This window comes from Hemiscyllium ocellatum, chromosome 5 (genome assembly GCF_020745735.1).
Source record: "Hemiscyllium ocellatum isolate sHemOce1 chromosome 5, sHemOce1.pat.X.cur, whole genome shotgun sequence".
Lineage (NCBI taxonomy): Eukaryota > Metazoa > Chordata > Chondrichthyes > Orectolobiformes > Hemiscylliidae > Hemiscyllium > Hemiscyllium ocellatum.
Genome location: NC_083405.1, coordinates 64,087,315 through 64,111,050, shown reverse-complemented (window position 1 = coordinate 64,111,050; position 23,736 = coordinate 64,087,315). Strand labels below are relative to the sequence as shown.

The following is a 23,736-nucleotide window of genomic DNA, read 5'->3' as shown; positions in this document are numbered from 1 at the left end:
CGAAATGTTTTTTTTCCTCCGTGTGTAGGGCTACGAGGGAGAAAGAGTTGTCTTTTTGTGGCTAGCTGGTGTTCGTGTATCCTGGTGGCTAACTTTCTTCCTGTTTGTCTTAGGTAGTGTTTGTGGCAGTCCTTGCATGGAATTTTGTAGACGATGTTGGTTTTGTCCATGGGTTGTACTGGGTCTTTTAAGTTTGTTAGTTTTAGTTTGACAGTGTTATTGGGTTTGTGTACTACTAGGATTCTGAGGGGTCTCAGTAGTCTGGCTGTCATTTCTGAAACTTCTTTGATGTATGGTAAGGTGGTTAGGGTTTCTGGCTGTGTTTGGTCTGCTTGACGTGGTTTGTTCTTGAGGAATCTGCGCACTGGATTTTTTGAGTATCCGTTCTTCTTGAATATGTTGTAGAAGTGGTTCTCCCCGTTTTCCGAAGTTCGTCTGTGCTGCAGTGTGAGGTGGCTTGTTGGAATAGTATTCTGATACAGCTTTGTTTGTGTGTGTTGGGATGGTTGCTGGTGTAGATAAGTATTTGGTCAGTGTCGGTCTTCTGTAATCGCAGGTTTGTAGTTCTCCATTATCCTTTCTTTTGACTGTGACATCCAGGAATGCGAGACAAAAAGTGCTCAGTTATGTTAAGTGAAGCTAGACAAGTCCAGAGAAGAGAAGAGCTCCAAGAATACAATTTGTTCTTGCAACGGGCTTTTGCCCAAAACGTCAATTTTCCTGCTCCCTGGATATTGCCCGACCTGATGTGCTTTTCCAGCACCACACTCACAACTCTAATCTCTAGCATCTGCAGTCCTCACTTTTGCCGTGCTGCCTACTCTAGTTTAAAAAGCCAGTGAAGATGTAGGCAACTGAAGAAATGAAGAATGTTTTTCCAGGAATTTTCCCTGATTGTGTGATCACAAGATCACAGAGGCACAAGCTGAAGCAGGAGAGATCAAAAGGCACAGATAAGGAAGCTGACATTTCTGACTGAAGAAAGTTTTTGATTAAGTGGAACAGAGAGGGACCAAATAGGTAAAAACGCAAATATCTTTAGCTCTGCTCAGCTGACTGAGTTACAGCAGAAAGATGAGTTAAAACAGTTATATCAAAAGGCATTTACAGAGAAGGAAAGTGAATGCATTCCTGTGTGTTATTACTTAACAAATGATGTCTTAATGAGGAAATGGAGACCATCACACATTCAAGCAGAGGAGAAATGAGCAGAGATTCATCAAATTGTTTTGTCAGTAGGGTATAGAAAGGAGGTGCTGCGAGTGGTGCATGAGCTACCACTTTGAGGTCACTTCGGGGTGAGGAAAACACAGGCTAAAATACAAAGACATTTTTACTGGCCTGGACTACACAAAGATGTAGTTGAATTTTGCCAGACGTGTCATACATGTCAGCTAATCAGAAAACCACAAGCAGTAATAGAACCTGCACTTTTTATACCTATTCCAGCATATGAGGAACCTTTTGCAAGTGTTTTAATTGATTGTGTGGGTCCCCTACCTCAAACAAAAAGTAGGAATAAGGATTTATTAACAATAATGGATGTGTCGCCTAGATATCTAGAGGCAATCCCATTATGCAACATCAGAGCTAAAAGGGTTGAAGAAGAACTACTTAAATTTTTTTATTAGATACAGATTACCAATAGAGACCAGTCAGATCAAGGATCAAACTTCATATTCAAACTATTTGAGGTGGTTATGGATAACTTGGGAATAAAGCAATTCAAACCTATTGCATACCATCCAGAATCACAGGGAAGTGCTAGAGAGATGGCATCAAACACTAAAGACCATGTTGAGGGGTAATGGTCAGGATTATCCAGATGATTGGGATAAGGAAATTCCATTTGAACTTTTTGCGATCAGAGATGCACCGAATTGACCAAATTCAGTCCATTTGAATTAATTTTTGGGCATGAAGTAAGAGGACTGTTAAAATTGATTAAGGAGAAATTATTAAATCAGAATTCAGAGACCACCCATTTGGACTATGTGTCAAATTTTAGAGAACAATTAAATAGAGCTGGAGAGTTGACTCTCCAGAACTTAAATGTATCACAGCATAAAATGAAACAGGAAGCAGATAAGAAATCACAAATTCGCAATTTTGCAATTGGGGATAAGATATTGGTGTTACGTTCTGTGACAGGTGAGCCTTTAAAAGCCAGGTCTAGTGGACCTTATCAAATCGAGAGAATATTGAGTGAGGTGAACTACTTGATAAGGATTCCAGACAGGAAGAAATCTCAGAGTATTTCATGTGAACATACTCAAAGGTATTTTGATAGGGAAGGAAAATAATGATTACAGCACAGAAGGAAGAACCAAGTTCAAGGATACTGAATTGGACATTCTCAAATCAAATTGAACAATAAGGAAGTTGTCAAAAATTGGGATAAATTATTGAGTTACCTTCCACAAGAAAATCGAAATGACCTGAAAGAGTAATTACTATCACATGAGGAGATATGCAGAAATAAACTGGGATGTACTAACCTCATTGTGCATGATGTAGATATGGGAAATGCTGTTCCGATTAAGCAACATCCTTAACCCTCTAAAGCTGGCACAGGTTCAGAAGGAGACAGAGCGTATACTCCAAGATGGCATAATCGAAGTGACTGGAGCTCACCTATAGTCATGGTGCCAAAGCTAGATGGTACCTAACAGTCATGTGTGAACTAATGCAAAGTCAATGCCGTTACAAAGACTGATGCATATCCAATTCCACAGTTGGAGGATTGTCAAAAAAGTGGGACAAGCATCTTACATTTCTAAGTTGGACTTGCTCAAAGGCTACTAACAAGTACCTCAGCTTTCATAACACCAAATGGACTATATCAGTTCAAAGTCATGCTGTTTGGTATGAAAAACACTTTTCAGAGACTGATTAATAAGGTTATTGCCAGATTACCCAGCTGTCTGGTGTATATTGATGATCTGGTGATTTGTAGTCACTCATGGAAGGGGCATTTACAGCATTTATCAGACTTGTTTGATCGACTTCGGAAGGCAGGCTTGGTGGTAAACCAAGCTAAAAGTGAATTTGCCAAAGCCCAAGTCACCTCCCTGGACTATGTTATTGGACATGGACAAATGGCCCCATGAGATTCAAAAATGAAAGTAATTGGGGAATTTCCCACACCATCAACAAAAAAGAATACTACGGTTCCTGGGGTTGAGTGGATTTTATCAAAAGTTTGTGCCGAACTTTAGCAGTGTGGCTGCTCCACTCACTGAATTGTTTAAAAAAAAGGGCAAGAAGTTTCAGTGGATGGTAGACTGCAAATGGCATTTGACAGCCTAAAAACTGTGTTAACCACTGCCCCAGTATTAGCCACACCAGATTACATGAAGACTTTCAAGGCGGCTATCGATGTCATGTTTTGGGATCAGTGTGGTGCTTCTGCAGGAGGATGACGAGGGAATAGATAGACCAATTGGATATTTTTCCAGGAAGCTGAACGTTCATCAACAGAAATATTAAACGGTGGAGAAACAGACTTTAAGCTTGGTGTTGGCCCTACAATATTTCAATGTTTATATTACTAGCAATGCATCTGAGACAATCGTCTACACTGAGCACAACCCGTTGACATTTGTGGAAAAATTTAAGGACAAAAATGCCGGACTGTTTAGATGGAGCTTGTTGTTGCAGCCATTCAATTTGACAATTGTGCATGTGGCAAGTCGTGAAAACATGATTGCGGATCTGTTATCGAGACTTGACTGATATACGGAGGTGTTCGGTGGCAGATGTGCCGTGGCCTGAATTTGCATGTTGTTGTGCATGCTTGCATGTTCATAGTTAGCATAGTGTAAGTGTGTGTTTAGACTGCTAACTGGGTTTTGAAGGGTTAAAAATGAAGCCATGTTTTGGTATTGATGGTTCTTTTTTTAAAAGGGGGAGATATCACAAAACTAGTCCCTTTTTTACTAAAAGCTGTTCCTTTTCTCAAGGATACTCTGTCGTGATTTTTTTCAGAGGGGTAATAAATCAGGCAAGGCTCCGATCAGTCTGGTTTGGTACAGAGATGAAAATGATTTTGAGAGGCCTTTTGTTTATATGTAAACAGATGAGACTTCAAGCCAAAGTGGTCATGTTTTAGAAGTAACCTGTGTAACGAAAGGGGAATGGTCAGCTCTCTAGCTGATGGGGAGTTCAGCAAGGAGCTGTGTACTCTGTCTCTCTTTCTGCCCTTCAACTTCAAGCATGTGTTCCATTTATTCTGGTTTATAAAGGGAGTTTGCTTATTGGAACTGTTCTGTATATTCGGAACAGCATATTTAAGTCTAGTTTGGATAGACTGAGTTCTGTAGGGGTTCTTTATTCTGTTCTTTGTGCTTCATTATGTAATTTTGTTAATCCATTTTTGTGTGGTTTAAAACTTAGCAGTCAACTGAGCTAACTTATTCTGGGTAATTTTCACTGTACACTTAGCGAAACAAATTGCAAAGTTATGGTCTGAGCTGCCTGCTTAAGAATGTTTCGAGTGGTCTGGCCTAGTCCATAACAATATTAATAAACAATAATCTTTCTTTTAGACAGCTCACTACTGCCTAGCGAGAATCTCTTATTGATACCTGGAATTTGCTTAAACGATACAGCTAGATATTGCTGATGTCGAAATAGATTTCACTGGAATTCTCACATCATTCTGCCACATCGTTCAAGCCCCCTAAGATTCCATTCGGCATCTATTTTCATACACAGTGGCTTTAGATTCCTATTTTGCAGTCTCCCAATATTGTGCATACATTGCTGAAAGTGACAGAAATGGTTCAATATTAACTTTCACGAGGGACTTGGCTAAATACTTGAAAAGGAACATTTTGTCGGACAATAGAGTTAAAGCAAGAGAGTGGGATTAATTGGAGAGTTAATTCAGCAAAATGGTGGAGACATGTTTAGCTAAAGGTTTTCTTTCTGAGGTATGATTCTATGATGAGTTCTGAACTTCTCACATTACAAGGCATGGTTTGACAAATCTGTTAAATACTGGTCCAAAGGGAGAAATTTGCACTACAGTTCTTGCTAAATCAAGCTGAGCACTAATGGCATTTATAGATCTGAACTAAGCTATTTATCCCAATCTAAAAGCAAGCAACATTGCATTATAGCAGAATAAAAATAATGAAATTATACAATATTTATATTAAAGCCTCAACTAATTCATCATTTCTCACCATCTCAATTGTAAGCATGCATCAGGAATGAAAAGAGATTTGTGTGCAACTTATGTCCTGCAATACAGTTGTTTTAAATTCATCATACGAATGATCTTGAATTTGTAACTAAAGTGTTAATGCTGATTCTTTTGACGTCTTTTGAGTTTTCTATTATTTTGCAGATAAAGACAGTACCAGCCCATCCTTTTTCACCTCTCCCACAATTTCCTGTAAGTAACTTGCAATCACAAGATTTTATAGACTTGGTAAAAGAAGTCAATAAATGTTGACAAATATTGAATTGAATATCATGCTGACATATATAAAAAATGTTTTATTGTCTTTAGTCAAAGCTTCTGCTCTAGTGTGTGTTTTCGGGTGTCACTTTGTAAATTGCAGAAAAGTTCAATATGCTGATATTTCTGAGCGACATAATTCATGCAATCTGTAAGTATATTTCTGTAAGGCAAAATTATTTCTGTCAGCATAGAGCTAGTACCATTGGGTTTTGTTTGTTATTAGTTAATTTTTCATATAGTTGCATACCATGAAAAATTAACTGCAGTGCTGAGCTGAAGTGGACTTACAAAAGGCAAAATATAAGGTAGAAGTAAGAATGGTGGTGAGAGAGAGCATGTGTGGGGTGAAACAGACAGCGAAGTTGAGAGAATCCGTTTTTGCCCATAGCTTTTAAGAGCTGTTAAAATGTCTGTTTAGATTATTAAACTATAGAAAGTAGAAGAAATCCCCAAGAACAGTCCAAGGAATGCACATAAAAATGGGCTGTATAGGGTCGTGAAAGGCAAACTCAGGAATATCCGAAAAAAAGACTTAAAGTTTGTGCCTAGCCTATTTATCTCCACAAAGATGGGTGGTGTACCGGACCTTGAGAAAAACCACTCTGCAGATCTGTGGTCAGTGATTCGCAGCAGCTGATGAACTGAGGAAGAGACAGATTGGGTGATGTTTAGGATGTGAAAACAGGTGGTCATAGAAGTCCTGCAAATGTATGATCAGATGCTCATGTTGGGGTCCATTGTGCTACCAAGTTTATGAAGGTGTCTTCAGAGTGGCTAGGGAACAAAATTTGTACGAGTGAATGAAAACAACAGCTTTGGTCTTCTCAATATTTGGTTAGAAGAAATTCTGCTCAAACTGTAATGGGTGTTCGTTAGTAGCATTATTACTCAGAGATGGTGGATGGATCAAAGGACGTGCTGGTGGGTTAGAGCTGAATGTTATTGAGCTAAGTGTGGAAATTGACACTGCTTTTTAGGATGATATTAACAAGGAGCAGCCTATAAGTGAAAAATAGCAGCAGATCAAGAAATGATCCTCAGGAACATGATACATAATGGTGATAACGCAGGAAGACAAACCATTGCAGGTGATTCTGTGGCTATGAACGGATCAAGAGGGCAACAGTGTATCAAGGCTGTATGTGGGCTTTTGCCTGGAGCACATCTGCTCTCCCATGCTTTCTTTTCTTTCTTTTTACTTTTTCCTCTCAATTTTTCTTTCGTTTTTCTCACCTTTGGAGCCTGTTGCAGTTGGTTAGTTGGCAAAATCAGTGTGGTGGATGGCAGCTGCTCCTGGTAGTCAGAGATGTCGATGGACATGGCTCCTCATGGCAACTGGAGGGATGGCGGCAGCAGGAATGTTCTCCCATGTTCAGGGCTGTTGGCAGCTGTGGCAACAAAGCTCCTCCAGCGATCTGAGGTAATGGTAGCAGCGGACCTTTCAAGATGGTGGCACCATAATGCAACATCTTGGAGCAGGGCCAGAGCAATGAGATGGCGGTGGCAGCCCGGTCTGGCAGCAAACAGGGGACTCCTGGTTGCAGGGCGAGTGTGTTTTCAGCATGCAACGCGGTATCGACATCAGCGCAGTAGGCCTAGCGGCGAAGAGATGGCACCTAAAGACTGGCGACTCCTATGCTTGTGGGTCCATTGCAGGCAGCAGCGAGGTGGTGGAGGAGGGGTGGTGGTGCAGGTGCTATTGGTGAGCTGGCTCAGGACTCTTTCAGTTATATCTTTTATCCATTTTATTTTTAAAATATTCAAAATGGCACCACTGGCAATTGTTGAAGCTTTTCACTGTATTTTATTGTATTAGTCACTAAAATGCAAGTGACAATAAATAAATTTGTTCGTTCATACCCAGCTGAATGCTAGTGGAGATATTGGAGAAAGATGGTCAACTCTGTTAAAGGTTGTTGGCAGCTCAAAAACCAGGTACAGGTCATTTGCAAGGACAGAGGTATCATGAAATCAGAGTGGTTCCAGTACAAAAGGTGGCGGCCATTCAGCTAATCATGTCCATGCTGGCTCTCATTCAGCTAATCCTGGTTCTGCTTTCCCTCCTTTTCCCTATAATTGTTAGCTTTTAAAGGCAAATTACAAAAGTTATGGTTTAATCTACCTCCATCACACTGTCAGGCAGTGCATTCCAGATTGCACCACTAACTACATTAACATTTTTTCCTTACAATCTTTTCCCATTTATCATAAATTGGTAACCTCTGGTTCTTGATTCTTCTACCAATGGGAATAGTGTCTGGCAACCCCCTCATGGAGTCCACTCATAATCTTGAATATTACTATCAAATTTCCCCTTAACCTCCTCCGAGTTGAAAAGCTTACAATCTCCTCATCCTTATCTCATTTCTCTTCTCTGAAACCATTCTTGTGAATCTTTTCTGCACTCCCCCATACCTACACTTTGTTAGATTAGATTACTTAGTGTGGAAACAGGCCCTTCGGCCCAACAAGTCCACACCAACCCTCCAAAGAGCAACCCACCCAGACCCATTCCCCTACATTTACCGCTTCACCTAACACTACGAGCAATTTAGCATGGCCAATTCACCTGACCTGCACATCTTTGGACTGTGGGAGGAAACCGGAGCACCCGGAAGAAATCCACGCAGACATGGGGAGAATGTGCAAACTCCACACAGACAGTTGCCTGAGGTGGGAATTGAACCTAGGTCTTTGGTGCTTTGAGGCAGCAGTGCTAACCAGTGTGCCACCGTTTTCCTAAAGGCTGGTGTCTGGTCTTTGACACAATTGGCATTTTTTTTCTATTTTCAGTTCAATGGTTTTGTCAACTGAGATCCTTTACGTGCAATCCACCTGGCATGGGATGGCTTTTCTCATGTTATCTTCTACTCCTCATTTGTTAATTATGCAACTGGGCTCTATGGTGCCCTCTTGTGGAATTACATGGCAGATACGCTCACCACTGCTGGGAACTTACAATATTCATGGTATTTAAAGTCCAACTAAACACCAATTCGAATGCTGCAAGCCGAGAGCTGGTCCTTCTACTCTGGTACTCAACAATTGTCATTGAAAAATGGACTAACGAAATAAGTTAGCTCCCCAGTTTGTGGACAGAGACCTGGAGGTGTTGGTGGACAGTGTGGTGGGAAGGAGTGCCATTCTTTCTTTCAGCAGACAGCCAAAGGAAGCCATGCCGCCAGGAATAATGAGCTAGTGCCACAGCTTACACCCACCTACCCCCCGTGCATCTCCAGATCTTTGTCTATTCTCCCTGACCCCCACCCTCCCTGGACCCAATATTTCCTATAAGCTAATCTTAAACACTGTATTGCTTAATCTGGCTACCTTGCGTTTAGGCATCCAACCCATCTAGCACTCTACCCCTGGCAAACTATGCCCAACGCTCAAGGCATCCCCCCCCACCTAGTGTTCTACAACTTGGCACTATCCCATCTGGCACCCAATCCCTTACCCAACTTGGCATTCTAACCACCTGACATCTTACATTTACGCACATGGCATCCTTCCCACCTGGCATCCTACTTCACCTCACTTGATGCCTTAACCCTCCCGGTATTCTAACCTCATACATTATGTACTTACCATTTGAAACCAGCTGTTAAAATAGCTGTCTCTGATTCAGCACCTTTAGTTTTCAGCTTTTTTAGCTAACTGAAGAGGGAGCATTGCTTGTCCCCCTCCCCCAGGGTTCAGTTCTTTGGTAAAAACTTAAGTTCAACCCAATGTGGACCACCCAGATTGTTGACTGAAAACTCCTGTCAATACAAGAACAGGGTGCTACTAGATATCTCAATTAGTTCTAATTATTCAAAATTTGATACTTGATCTTTGCCAACTCTGAGCTGTCCTCTTTCAAAACACAGAAGCTAGTGTCACCAAATTGATCACCAACCCATCTCCCATCTAGATAGCAACCTTTTTCAAAAGCACAGTCCCTATGCCTATTTATATTTATAGTTATTAAATATAAACTATTTATCTCTGTTAATGCCACTAGTTCATCTGCTTCATTATGTATACTTCATACATTCAGATAAAGAACTTTTAATTTTAATATTGAGAACTATGCTTACATGAACTTTATTATCTGACGCTCTATTGCTATTAAACTCAATGCCATTTCCAGGCCCACTCTGTTTTTCTTTACCCAAACCACAGTACTGTTTTAATGGCTTGACTTCATTCTTGAGATTTTTACATTTCCTGTTACCTATCTACACTTTTAGTTTAAAGTTCTGTCTTCGGCCTTGGTGACATGATTTAGCGGGAATTGATCCCAACCTAATTGTTGAAGCGGACTCTATGCAATGTAAGGAGATTATGTTTCAGTTATATAGAACACGGGTGAGAGAGCCTCTGGAGTACACTGTTAGATATGCTTTATAACAATACATTCCATTCAGTATTATATACAGCACTCATCTCTTACTTAAGCAAGGATGTGAATCCATGAGAAGAAGTTCAGAGAAGTTTACTAGACTAATACCCATTGCCAATAGTTTGGACAGGCCAGGCTTATATCCTCTGATGTTTAGAAGAATAAGAGCTAAATTGATTGAAACAAAAGTTTCCGAGAGGGTTGATATAGTCAATGAATATTTCATCTTGTGAAGAATCTAGTATTCACTGTTTAGAAATGACGGTCCTCCCAATTAAGACAGAGGTGGGGAATAATTTATTTCCCGGAGGATAATGACTTTTCAGAACTCTCGTCCTCAGAAGGTGGCGGAAGCAGAGTTCTTGAGTATTTTTAAGGCAGAGATAGATTCACATTAAGTAAGATAGAACTATTCTTTTTGAACATACAAGTTAAGAACAGAAGTGGCCATTTAGCCTCTCAAAGTTGGTGCATCATTTAACACGATCATCGCTGATCTGATTGGAGTTGGTGAAAGGTTGTCAGGATCAGGGATATGTGGAGTTGGTGAAAGATTATCAAGGTCAGGGAGATTGGAGTACGTGAAAGATTGTCAGAATCGGGGGAGATGTGGATTTGGTGAAGGTTTAAACAGGTCAGCGGGGATTGTGGATTTGGTGAAATGTTATCAGGGTCCGGGGAGATGTGAAGTTCATGAAATGTTATCAGGGTCGGGGGTGGGGGGAGAGGAGCTATGGGAGGTCTGGATTTGGTGAAAAGTTATCCAGGTCGGCGGCGGGGGGGGGGGGGGTGGAGTTGGTCAAAGGTTATCGGGGGCGGGGGGTGTGGGGGTTCAAAGTTTGGGAGAAGATTTGTAGCTCGGGTGCTCGTTGTTGTGGTTCTGTTCGCCCAGCTGGGCGTTTTTGTTGCAAACGTTTCGTCCCCTTTCTAGGTGACATCCTCAGTGCTTGGGAGTCTCCTGTGAAGCGTTTCTGTAATGTTTCCTCTGGCATTTATAGTGGCTTATCTCTGCCACTTCCGGTTGTCAGTTCTTGCTGTCCGCTGCAGTGGCCAGTATATTGGGTCCAGGTCGATGTGTTTGTTGATTGAATCTGTGGATGAGTGCCATGCCTCTAGGAATTCCCTGGCTGTTCTCTGTTTGGCTTGCGCTATAATAGTAGTGTTGTCCCAGTCAAATTCAGACAACAACTCACCAGGACAAAGGACCCGATACCCAGCATGAGCAAAACCAACGTAGTGTCCAAAATCCCATGCAAGGACTGCACAAAACACTACATAGGACAAACAGGAAGACAGCTAACAACCCGCATCCATGAACACCAACTAGCCACGAAACGACACAACCAGCTATCCTTAGTAGCCACACACGCAGATGACAAACAACATGAATTCGACTGGGACAACACTACTATTATAGGCAAGCCAAACAGAGAACAGCCAGGGAATTCCTAGAGGCATGGCACTCATCCACAGATTCTATCAACAAATACATCGACCTGGACCCAATATACCAACCACTGCAGCGGACAGCAACTGACAACCGGAAGCGGCAGAGACAAGCCACTATAAATGCCAGAGGAAACATCACAGAAGCGCTTCACAGGAGGCTCCCAAGCACTGAGGATGTCACCTAGAAAAGGGACGAAACGTTTGCAACAAAAACTCCCAGCTTGGCGAACAGAACCACATCAGGGGGGTATGTGGAGTTGAAGTTCTGCTGTTAACTCATATTATTTTGGACATAAAACTCCCAAATTTCCACAATACTTCATGCTGGAGCTTACTGAGCCTCAATTCTTTTTCCCACTAAATACTTGGTGCATGACTGTGTGACTCTAAATGTCTTCTTTCAAGATCAAGGATTGGATTTTTTGAGAGCATGTTGACAGCAGATTTGAGAGAAACAGTGACAGGAGCTGAACAGAAAGGATCATTAACAATATCAACTAACAGAGAGTAAAGCAAATTTCTGCAGATGCTAGACCTATGAAAAAGAAACAACCATTGGAGAAATTCAGCAGATATGGCAACATCTGTGGAGAAAACAAAAGTTAACATTTCCAATTCAATATGACTCTTCAAAGTTCAGAAAAAACAGTCAGATTGGATTCAATGTTACTGTGTTTCAGAATATTCTAAATAAAGATCATTCTGACTCTTTGAAATTTGGCATGTTCCTGAAAGATGCACCTTGACTTTCTTCTTATTGAGCACAATCTGACTTGTTAAAGGCAATTCACTGTTTCTCCTCTGCTGGCCCTCCTACCCCTGCTTCCCGTTCTTCCTACCTGTTCATGCTTCCCACTTACCATTTCACTCAGGAAGGAGTGTCAAGAGACACACGTGGTGAGTGAATGTGTTGGGATAGGGGAGTGGGCAGATCAGGAGAGGCAGAAAATAAGAAGTGAGAGGAAAAGTAAAGAGAGGGAAGTGCAAGTAGGAGGGTTGTCAGAGGGAAGCTGTAGAGCAAGAAGGTTTTGAAATGTAGCCTTCTTTCTGGCATGCCAATAGAAGATGAAGGTGTTCATTTTTCCTTCAAAAGTTTGCTTACATCTACAATAGCAGACTGAAAACATTCAGATGCATTGTAATTCAAAGCCATAATCACCTTGACATCTTCCAGCAATGCAGTCCTTTCCTGCGATGAGGTTGTAGCAAAGGCTGGTGGCAGATTTCAATGACAAGTGCCCAAAATATTCATCATCTCTAAATTGCTAATCATCTCTAAGTTGGAAAGTTGCTCCCTAAACATCCTTTGTAGACTTGACCTCCTGCTGAGTATAATCTGTTCTCCTGTTCCCCCTTCTGGCAGATTGTTTTGCTTTGCGTGGCATCTACTCTCTCAGTTGAGCTGAATGCCAAGAGAGGAGAAAACCTACCAAATCATCCATGTCACTGATAAATACAGAAGTCCTTAAATCTGAATAATCAAGTATTCCAGATCAGTCTGTGTGCATCACTGAAATCTTTAAAAAAAAATTAAAGTATTAAAGGCAGGTAGAATTGTAACAATTGCACAAAGAAATAAACTAGCAAGTAGCTTGTTATGTTTCAAAATGCTTAATGTTATGTTCAGCTTTAAGGTTAAGAAAGGGAATAGGGTAGAGAGTAGAGCGTCAAAATGGCAGAATTGGTGTCAAACAGAAATGCACATTAATTGACATTATGATATGTCTGCTATACAAACTATCAGCAAGCTTTAGGTCTGGATGTACAGTCTGGCACTCTGTTGCAGAACAATCCTAAAGATTAATCCATGATCTGGTCGTATCCTAAACAAGATCATCAACCAAATGGTGTCTTTTCCCCGGTGTGGGGGAGTCCAGAACTAGAAGGCATAAGTTTTGGGTGAGAGGGGAAAGATATAAAAAAGACCTAAGGGGCACCTTTTTCATGCAGAGGGTTGTATGTGTATGGAATGAGCTGCCAGAGGAAGTGGTGGAGGCTGGTACAAATACAACATTTAAAAGGCAGCTGGATGGGTATATGAACAGGAAGGGTTTGGAGGGATATAGGCCAGGTGCTGGCAGGTGGGACTAGATTGGGTTGGGATATCTGGTCGGCATGGACAAGTTGGACGGAAGGGTCTGTTTCCCTGCTGTACATCTCTTTGACTCTAATGTGTTGTCTCTTGCACCAGCTTTTTCTGTTTCCATTATCAACAAAGATTTTAGCTCAACTTAGTTCTAAATTATTTTTCCATTTAACCTTGATAAGAGGAAAGTCCTTTTCCTGACAATGTCATATTGGACAGAATTTTAGTATTGTTCTAATTTGAGCATTAGTTGTTCATCTCGCAAAAGATGTTGCCATTATTTCCGTTGTCAGTCCTTGAGACAATATATCCAAACATGTCAAATTGGTTGTAGTTATAATGCCATGGCTCAAAGTGAAACACATCAACTCTTAAAGGGATTTCTAACATATGTCCTAAAACTGGATATTATCAGCATATGATCCAAAGTGATGTTCCTGCAAGATTCCAGGGTGTGGAGGAGTTCTTTTATTTTTGTTTTAATTCTTTATTTGGTGGTGGGATTGATCGCAAGGCAGTTACAGTATTGGCAATGAAAATCTGGAAAACAGTTTCCTGGCTAATACCACTGCTCGTTATTCCCAGAAGTGTTGTTGCATCTTTACCACATCCAGGCAGTCCATGGATTGCAGTTTGCAAATTATTCTGTTAGTTTCCCATTTTAGCATCATCCTATTACTTACAACGAGACGTTTGAAATACAGGAACTTCCACAGTGAAGATTATAAATTATGGAGAGTTCTGATGGGGGTAAATAGGACAATTTCTTGTGATTGTGCAAGTTAAGGACTAAAATGTCAATTTTCCACCTGAGGTATCCTCTTAGTAAAAATGAATAATGGAGATTTCGCTGTACTGTGTTTTTTTAAAAAAGTTGGTTAGTTATATTGTGCTTTCTTACAGTTCTTGTCTTTTATTTTCAGGTTGAGTTAGCAGATAGCCTATTGCAGTGTTATGATTTTCCACCATCTCCAGGAAAACCCTCACCAGTAATGCCTTTGCATGTGGGTCGAGCTCCAAATGATTTACCAAAATCTTCATCAGTGACATTTATACATGCAACTAGGCCTCTGACTAATCCAGGAAAATCATCAGTAACAACTGTGCATGCCATGAGGCACCTGAATGATCCAGGAAAGCCTTCATCAGTATTGCCTTTGCATGCCAATAGACCCCGGACTGATCCAGAAGTATCACCATCAGTAATGCCATTGCACGCAATTAGATTTCCAAGTGATCCAGGAAAGTCATCAGTAACACCTTTGCATGCAGCTAGACATCTAACTGATCCAGGAGTTTCATCATCAGCAATGCCTTTGCATGCAATTAGGTATCTGAGTGACCCACTCCCACCAGTTCAACATACTGCATCTCCAACAGACAGGTAAGGGAGCATAATGATTCTTTAATGAACTATTGTCTCATCTTGAAAAGGACAAGAAGCAAATGTCAAAAAAAAATGTGATGAATAACAGTTATTAAACACATGATCTGCTAAAGTTTTTTAATGCCATTGGTGGCAGGATAGAGCACAGAAAATCCCCCAAAATTTTAAAGTTAAGATTAATATATCAGTAAATGGCTAAGCAAAAAATATATTTATATTATGTTGGTATGAACAAATAAATTGCACAACGTTTGCATTGGAGTCACTGATTTTATGCTATGTTTATTGCTCAAGGATGCTGTGTTCCCAAAAGTAAATAATTTCCCTCTTAACACTATCAATTCATAGGAATTGCATGCAGTTCAAGTAACCACAATACGTATCCTTCAATTCACTGTTAAAAAACTTGTAGTACTGTCTTGCCTCAATCCTTACAGTTCCCTAAGCTAAACAGCATGATCCATCCTGGTTTTCATACCTGCAAGCAGCTTAACTCCATGTAACTAGGAGCTTGAGTCTCTGTTGAAGATGGTGGAATGCAAAATATCAATACTTGAGTTATGTACTTTGTCATCATCTCACTGAATTTACAAGATAAATCTTCATAAAATAAATGCAGAAGATACTGGAAATACTTGGCCGGTCTGACAGCATCTGAGAGAAATACTGGATAAATAAATGAAGGGGCAAATTTGCAAGACTATTCGTATATTGTATTCTAATAAATTATATATCTTAGTAAATCCTATTAGATGATATAATCACGCTTGGTGAAGAATATAATGTTGTTAAAACTTAACTGTAACCTAGTCAAACAATACAAAATAAAGAAAGCCCACTTGTCTTGAAGAAAATACTATTGCATGCTACCTAAAATACAGCTGTGTAAATAATTACTTACATCACATTTACATCACAAAATGGCAGGACGACAAAATATTTAAATTTAGCACAAGGCCAAAAAGAAAATTGCCGATAGAATAAGGAACCCCAAACAGGATTCCTTCATAGACCATATAATTAATGTCCATGAAAGAATAATAAATTATAGAAACTTAAACAAATTAAAAATATTATATTTTAAAATTGTGCTTTCAAATTGTAAAGCTTGTTTGGTATCCATCAGCCTTGTAGCTGAAGTCCTTTTCTTTAAGACAGAGAAGATCTAAAATTGATTTTGTAGAAGTCTTTAAAAATATGATGGGTAAATGTAGAAAAGATGTTTCTCACAATGTGATCCCTGTAGGCCAGATATCACTTAAATTTGGATTCCTAGTGACCAATTCAAAGAAATTACACAAGATTTCCAATTCTAAGTCTTTTACTGCAACAAATGAACTTAAAACAACATTGACTAGACATATTTAGTAGGCAACTTGAAATCTACACAACAGACCCAACAATCCATGTCATGTGCAGATGCTTTACAACACCCTCTCCACATGATTACAGTCTTAATTGAAGAAGCCAATCCAAAGCAAACTTGTAAAACCATGTGCCACTGATCAAAATATAATATTGTAGAAACTTTATCCAGCAAATATGTTCATGTAAGTATTATCCTCTATCTGTTGTCACATTTCACCATTAAGCTGAATACCTTGGCAACATTATACAGCTTAACCACTCACAGCCAATCTTTTGGGATAATAATATTTAAACTTCAGTCTTGGTGGGCTCATGCAATTCCAAGTATCTGTTGAAAGAAGGTTAATTTACAATTGACAGCTTCAATTTCCTTGATTTGTTGAAGCAAGTCTCCTTTTTATATTTGAGCATATTTCACATCTTTTCCATATCCATGATGACAAAATTATATAAAACAGGACAGGATCATAAAAATATCAAATTTCAATGTGAACAACAATATACACTGCATGAGAATACTGTGCTAATTGATTATTGTCAGTGGATTCTGGTAGAGCTTTCGTCTTGGAGAATGAACTAGGAAACAATTATTGCCCCGAGTTTAAATTCACACCAAGCAAGTTGACTCTGTTGAGGCATTGCCATGATTGAGGCATTACTTCATGAATGTAAAATGAATACCTTAAAGAGCATGCTTCTTTTTTCAACAATACTCAAGTTCTACACTACTAAATGATCATTCAGTACTTGTCAGTTTGGTATACTTTGTCAAGAACAACATTTCTGATAATCCTTCTGGATTCAGTTCTTCCTTTATTCTTCTTTAAAATCAAATACCAGCTTGTTATTATGATGCTGACCTTTCATTACACTTTTTGAACTATGCTGCTCAGGTTTTAACTCCTGATCTCCAATCTATTCCATGACTGCAGGTTCGTAAAGAGTCAGTCGATCATACAGCTGAATTATCTGCCTTGATTCATGGGGCACTGGTATTAGTATTGGGGAAAGTGTGGGGTGTACCATTGGAGCAACCTTCATTTAACTCTTGCTGGGGTCGTGATTTAGACAACTTGTATAATTAGGATGGTGGAGATAGATTTAATCGGATTAAGGGATCTCCATACCTGTGGGGAGAAGAGACTAAATCAATCAAATGGGTTAGGTAATATAGCAGGATACCAACATTGGTAATGATAACCAATGACAGTAATGAATGTAGCAGGAATGGATAGAGGATATGAATTTAATGCACCAGCAGTTAAGGTCAGAATTTGCAAGAATATTCTTTATCTAAGCGAGTAAAGCATTCATAACAAGTTGGATTAATTGATAGCACAAGTAGAAATGAATATGGAAGACTTGACAGACATTTCAGAAACTTGACTGCCATGTGTCCAAGGCTGGGACCTAAATATTCAAAGGTATTTGCAATTTTGGAAGGGCAGGAATCTAGGAGAAGATATTGGGCAGCTCTGTAATTAAGGAGTTAATTATTAAAGAGAGGATTAGGTTATGTGGTTTGGCAGGAAATCTAGAGAAGCTGAATTTTATTTAAGTAGAGAAAACTACAGACAGCCACGGCACAAGAGATTTGGGAATTCTCCTGCTTAAGTCACAAAAAAAACTAACATATAAGTTCAGCAAGTCATAGAGAAGGCAGGTGGACTATTGGCATTTATTTCAAAAGGAATAAACCATAAATATTAGGAATTCTTGCTAAGACTATAGAAAGCACTAGTTAGACCACACCTGGAATAGCATGAACAGTTTTAGTCCCCTTCTTGATAGAAAGATACACAAGTATTGGAGACAGGCTTGAGAAGGTGCGCTTGATTATTCCCCAACATGAAGAGTTTCTCTTATAAGAAAAGTTGAATAGGTTGGGCCTGTGCTCATTGGGGTTTAGAAGAATGAGAGGCAGTTTTTAAAATGAACAGGATTCTTAGAGGACTTGACTGAGTCAATGCAGAAAGGTTGCTTTCCCTTATGGGAATGCCTGGGGCATAATCTCAAAGTTAACAGGTTGCCCAGTTACAACAGAGAGGAGAAAGAATTTCATCTCTAGGGTAGTGAATTTGTAGAATTGTGCACTACAGGGTGTTGTTGAAACTGGGTCATTACATTTATTCAAGGCTGAAAAAGGATTTGCAACATACAATCAAACAAAGGTTCAAATTTTATTTCTTCAGGTAAATCATAGTTTGTTTAAAAAAAAACTTTTCCACTACCACTTTTGTTGTAATTTTTCCTGATGTATCCTTCAGGAAATCTTGTGGAAACATCCATTATTGATAAAAGAAACTGAGTTAGTGGTCCTACGCAATCTATTAAGACCCTGCCAGATACTGTTCTTCAAAAACTGATATTGGAACTGAAGGCACAAATTTAATTTCATTACTCCCTGTCATATGGCACGCTGGCACAATTTGGCCCCATCGTTATGTAACTATGGACAATAAAAATGTTATAATATTTTAACTTGCACTTTCCTAATCCTGAGTGAATTGGAATTTCGTGAACCACTGTAAAATTTCATTACAAAACTCAAATGGAACTACCACCTGATCAACCACTGTCCATTCCTCATTGTCTGGTATTTGATGTGATTTCCTTTTCCTCATTTGTACTTTGTCTTCCAATTAATAATAGTTGTGAATAGTGTCTAATGTAATTCCTGAGTAAGCTGTTGAGTATGACTCTTTCAATTGAAAATCAATTTCTTGCATTTCTATTAAAGAGGATAGGTTAAACATATCAGCCCCGTTCTCTTTACCTTCCTCCCTTCCGGTGAAATTTTCAAAAATTGCATCTGATAACTGAATTTCCAAATCATCTCTTTATTTCAAAGACTTCTTCCTTAGTCCGGCTTGCCTTAAAGACAAATAGTGTCATTGGCCAGTATCAGTGACTGACTTTTCAAGCATCAGTAACTTTATTGGTTTACCTCCTTTATTCAGTGCGTAAAGAAATAAATCCACTTTTGAAATAGAATATTCAGCGCCTCAGAGATCTAATTCTCCTTGTCAAAATACAAAGATGAATTTTCATGATTGTTCTGAGCCATCTTTACCTTCATGGTACATTCTGTGGAAACATGTTCTACCAGTACTACTGCTACAGTTTATTACCTATTTCCAATGCTGTTGGCTCATTTTCTGAAGATATTTTAGACATTCTACTACTGCAACCAGTCTCCCACTTAACTTCAAGCAATTGGCTTTGGTATACCTAGTTTTATTGCAATGGATGCATCTTAATTTATTTATATCCCCGTTTGATGCTAACTTTTCTACTTTATTATTTTGGTATCCTACTAACTGTTCTCTCATCTTAGTACCACTTCAACCTGCAGATTTTTTACTCCACCAATTTCCTTGTGCATTTCTGTATGGCTGTTTCTCCATGGTGTGTGTGACATTTATTTCTTTCCTGTAGCTTTAGTGATCTAAAGCAACTGGTTCCTACTTTTTCAGCTGAATTGTTTACTCATACATGCCATATTTCCTATGATATAGTAGGCATGCAGACAGCAAGTGATTGGTGAAGCTGCCCCAAGGTCTCTTCACTCCCCACTGGCATCTATCCAGCCAATCATTGTCCAGCTGCTTCTCACATGTGCCTGTTTTGCTGAGGTCGCCAATAACAGCAGCTGCCCCCCACCATGTGGGATTCAGGTGAAGTGGTGAGCTGAAATGCTCTGCCCTGGATTCAGTTCCAACAAGGGACCTCTCTGCATTCTGCAGCTCCCCAATTCATTATGGTCACAAACTCTTCTCCAGTGCGGCCCTGATAACCCGCTGCAGCAGTGGCAGGAGATCTGACTGGCTCAGCCCAGCAAAGGGGTAAAAGACAAACATGGCAAACTTATCAGCCCCATGCACAGAGTGACAACCCCATGCACTAATCAGATGTTGGGAGCTGTTCCTCTCACTCCTGTGATACCTCATTGCCTTCAATAATAGACACCAATACGTTGAGGAAATCAGAAGCACAGACCTTGATGCTCAGGTAAAGTGGTCCTGCCCAAAAGGAATAAAACTGTAAGAAATAGGAACAGGAGTAGGTCATTTGGCCCATTGAGCCCCCTCCACCATTCAATAGATTCATAGCTGATCCAACATACATCACGTCCAACTTTCCTGCCTCTTCCCCATTATCCTTGACTCCCTTACTGATTGAGAATCTATCAATCTTAGCCTTAAATATAGACAAGGGCTGTACCCCCACAACTCTGTGTGGTAAAGAGTTCCAAAGACTTTCGCCATCTAAGAGAAGAAATTCCTCCTTATGATAGTCTTAAATTTATTCTGAGACTATGCCCTCAGGTCCTAGACTTTCACATGAGGGAAAAAGTCCTCTCAGCATTCCCCCTGTCAAGCCCATTAAGAATCCTTCATGTTTCAATGAGATCACCTCTCATTCTTCTGAACTCCAATGAATAGAATCCCAACCTGTTCAATCTTTGCTTGTAAGACAATCCCTGCACACCAGGGATCATACTTTCTGAATTCCCTCCAATAAAATGACATCTTTCCTTAAATAAGGGGTCCAAAACCACTGACAGTCCTCCACATGAAGTCTCAGCAGCACCTATAGAGTTGCTGTAAGACTTCCCTACGCCTTTACTCCAACCCTCTTGAAATAAAGGCCAGCATTCCATTAGCCTTCCTGATTACCTGCTTTTACTTGTGCTAGCTTGCTGTGTTTCATGTAGAAATATGCGCAAGTCCCTATATGTTGCAGCTTTCTGTAATTTTTCTCCATTTAAATTATGTTCTATTCTTTTGTTCTCCCTTCCAAAATGAAAAACTTCACATTTTGCCCAATTAATCTATCAATATCTCTCTGTTAATAGAATAAATGGGAGTAATGTTTTTAAATAACAAATGTTTTGTACTAAACACAATTCATTTACATTTAAATATTTGTTTAAAATATGATGCAAGCACAATGTTCAAGTAACTATATGGTGTCCACTGATTATCACAGTAGTGTATGAGTAATTGGTAGTCAAAGCTACTGCTAAGACATAACATTGGGTCGAGGAAGCTGTACAAGATGTTGAACTAGGTTTACAAATGGAAAGGATTCAATTTCATATAATAATGTACCACACCTTAATGAGCCTAAATTTCGAAACTACACTTTCCTAATCTTAAATCAATGTTGAAATGGACTGAAAAGCACTCAAATTTCTTAAACTCGTCATCACAAAAGTAGTAGAAAATTCAGCTTGTGCAAGTTAAGAAGCAATGGACCAATAAAGCAATAATTATTATTGATAACATAAAGGTGTGGTTAGTAAATTTGCAGACAACACCAAAATTGGAGGTGTAGTGGACAGTGAAGAATGTTACCTCCGAGTACAACGGGATCTTGATCAGATGGGCCAATGAGCGGAGGAGTGGCAGATGGAGGTTAATTTAGATAAATATGATGTGCTGCATTTTGGAAAGGCAAATCAGGACAGATTCATACACTTAATGACGTGTTGCTGAACAAAGAGACCTTGGATGCAGGTACATAGTTCCTTGAAGTGGAGTCACAGCTAGATAGGACAGTGAAGAAGGCGTTTGGTGTGCCTTGCTTTATTGGTCAGTGCATTGAGTATAGGAGTTGGGAGGTCATGTTGCGGCTGTACAGTACTTTTCAAATACTGTATGCAATTCTGGTCTACTTGTTATAGGATGTTGTGAAACTCGAAAGGGTTCCGAAAAGATTTACAAGGATGTTGCCCAGGGTTGGAAGGTTTCAGCTACAGGGAGAGGCTGAATAGGGTGGGGCAACTTTCCCTGAAGCATCAGAGGCCAAGGGGTGATCCCATATGGGGTTTATAAAATCACAAGGGGCATGAATAAGTTGAATAGCCCAAGGTCTTTTTGCCAGCTTAGGGGAGTCCAAAACTAGAGGGCACAGGTTTAAGGCAAGAAGGGAAAAGATTAAAAAGGGACCTGGGGGTGACTTTTTCACACAGAGGGTGGTCTGCATATGGAATGAGCTGCCAGAGGAAGTGGTGGAGGCTGGTACAATTACATTTGAAAAACGTTTGGATGGGTATCTGAATATGAAGGGTTTAAAGGGATATGGGCCAAATGCTGGCAAATGGGACCAGATTAATTTAGGATATCTGATCAGCATATCCAATTGGACCAAGTGGTCAATTTCTGTGTTGTACGTCTCTATAACTTTATGACTCTAATATGTACAGTAATTAGTCAGGCAACATCTGAGGAGCAGGAGATTCTCCTGCCCCTTGGAGGCTGCCTGACCTTCTGTGCTTTTCCAGCACCACATTCTCAACTCTGATCTCCAGCATCTGCAGTTCTCACTTTCTGCTATATACAGCTATTGTATTACATAACTTCTTAGTAATGTTGGAGGAGTGTGTTGTGTGACAAATTAAATTTTCATTATTTACAGTGCTGATAATGTGAGACGTGAACTGGATCGAGAGAAGATAATGAAACGTCTTTTGATGACAGAACTGTGAAAGCGCAGCTTGGATCGACTAGCGAGAATTGGACCAAGGCCTCTGTGTGCCTTTTGTCTGTTTACATTCCTTGGATGTCAGACAAAGCAGCTTCAATGTTTGCAGTCTGTTAAACTTCATTGTGATTCATAAGAACATTTTTTGTCATATTGAACTGGATGTTTACATTACTCTCCTGCTTTAATCAGGAAAGAGATGCTTTACAAAGGTCAACACAAACTTATTTTCTGATACTGCCTCTGTAACACATGTCACCAATGCAAAAATGTGGAAGGTTTGCTTTATTGAAAAGGCCATTCACAAGAAGTGCTGTACACAGCTTTCTTTAAATATAAGAAATCAAAATCTGTATATATTTGCACTATGCGTTGGAGAATATTTTGATAGGACTATGGAAAAGTCATTTTGTACAACAGAGCTAATTCTGAGCCATTACATTTTGCTGGTCTAGTTTTATCTGAAAGAGTAAACTTACAATAGGTCTATCAGTATTTTTAAAATAAAAGCTCTGCGGCCACCTTAATACCAAAATTCAAATTTATTGAACAAAGTTGCATGTCTTCACAATATACTCCCACATCTAGGTATATTTTAAATTAAGACAAGACCTTAGTGAAATGTTTGTGCCTAAGATGCAATTTGTGGAATGATAGAGCACATGAGTGAGATTTTGGGCCCATCCTGCAGACAGATAAATGAAAGAAATTCTTAGTAAAATACGAGTGAACCTGTTTTGAAAGGAGAGTTGACAAAGAGCCTTGTATAAAATTAAACCTACAATGTTTTGAAATAATTTGGTGGAATTGAATCAAGTAGGTTAATATTTACTGTAAAACTAGACATTTTTGCCAAACAATAGATTCCTGTATAGTTAATGTCCATCATTTTTATCGCTAATGTTCAACATGAGTTTTGTGTAAAATGGTAAATAATTGGAACAAAAAATTATATAAAAATATTTTTTGGAACGTGAACTTAAGTTTTTAAACTTAAATATTGTTAGTGTTCTAACTTACTGTTAGGTTAAACAAACACGACCATGTTGATGCAAAACTGTTTAGTCTTACTATACAGCTCTATTTCTAATAGTAAAACGTGC

The 23,736-nt window shown here is 39.5% G+C and overlaps 1 protein-coding gene across 1 annotated transcript in view; it reads left to right on the top strand.

Annotated features, from left to right (window-relative positions):
* LOC132816198 (band 4.1-like protein 4B) overlaps window positions 1–22,802 on the top strand; it is a 373,493-nt gene extending 350,691 nt beyond the window's left edge. The window contains exons 24-26 of the mRNA XM_060825694.1: window positions 5,354–5,401; window positions 14,313–14,773; window positions 22,568–22,802. Coding sequence (XP_060681677.1) covers window positions 5,354–5,401; window positions 14,313–14,773; window positions 22,568–22,637 — 579 coding nt within the window. The 3' untranslated portion in view covers window positions 22,638–22,802. The remainder of the gene's footprint in view (window positions 1–5,353; window positions 5,402–14,312; window positions 14,774–22,567) is intronic.
* Window positions 22,803–23,736: the final 934 nt, after the last annotated feature.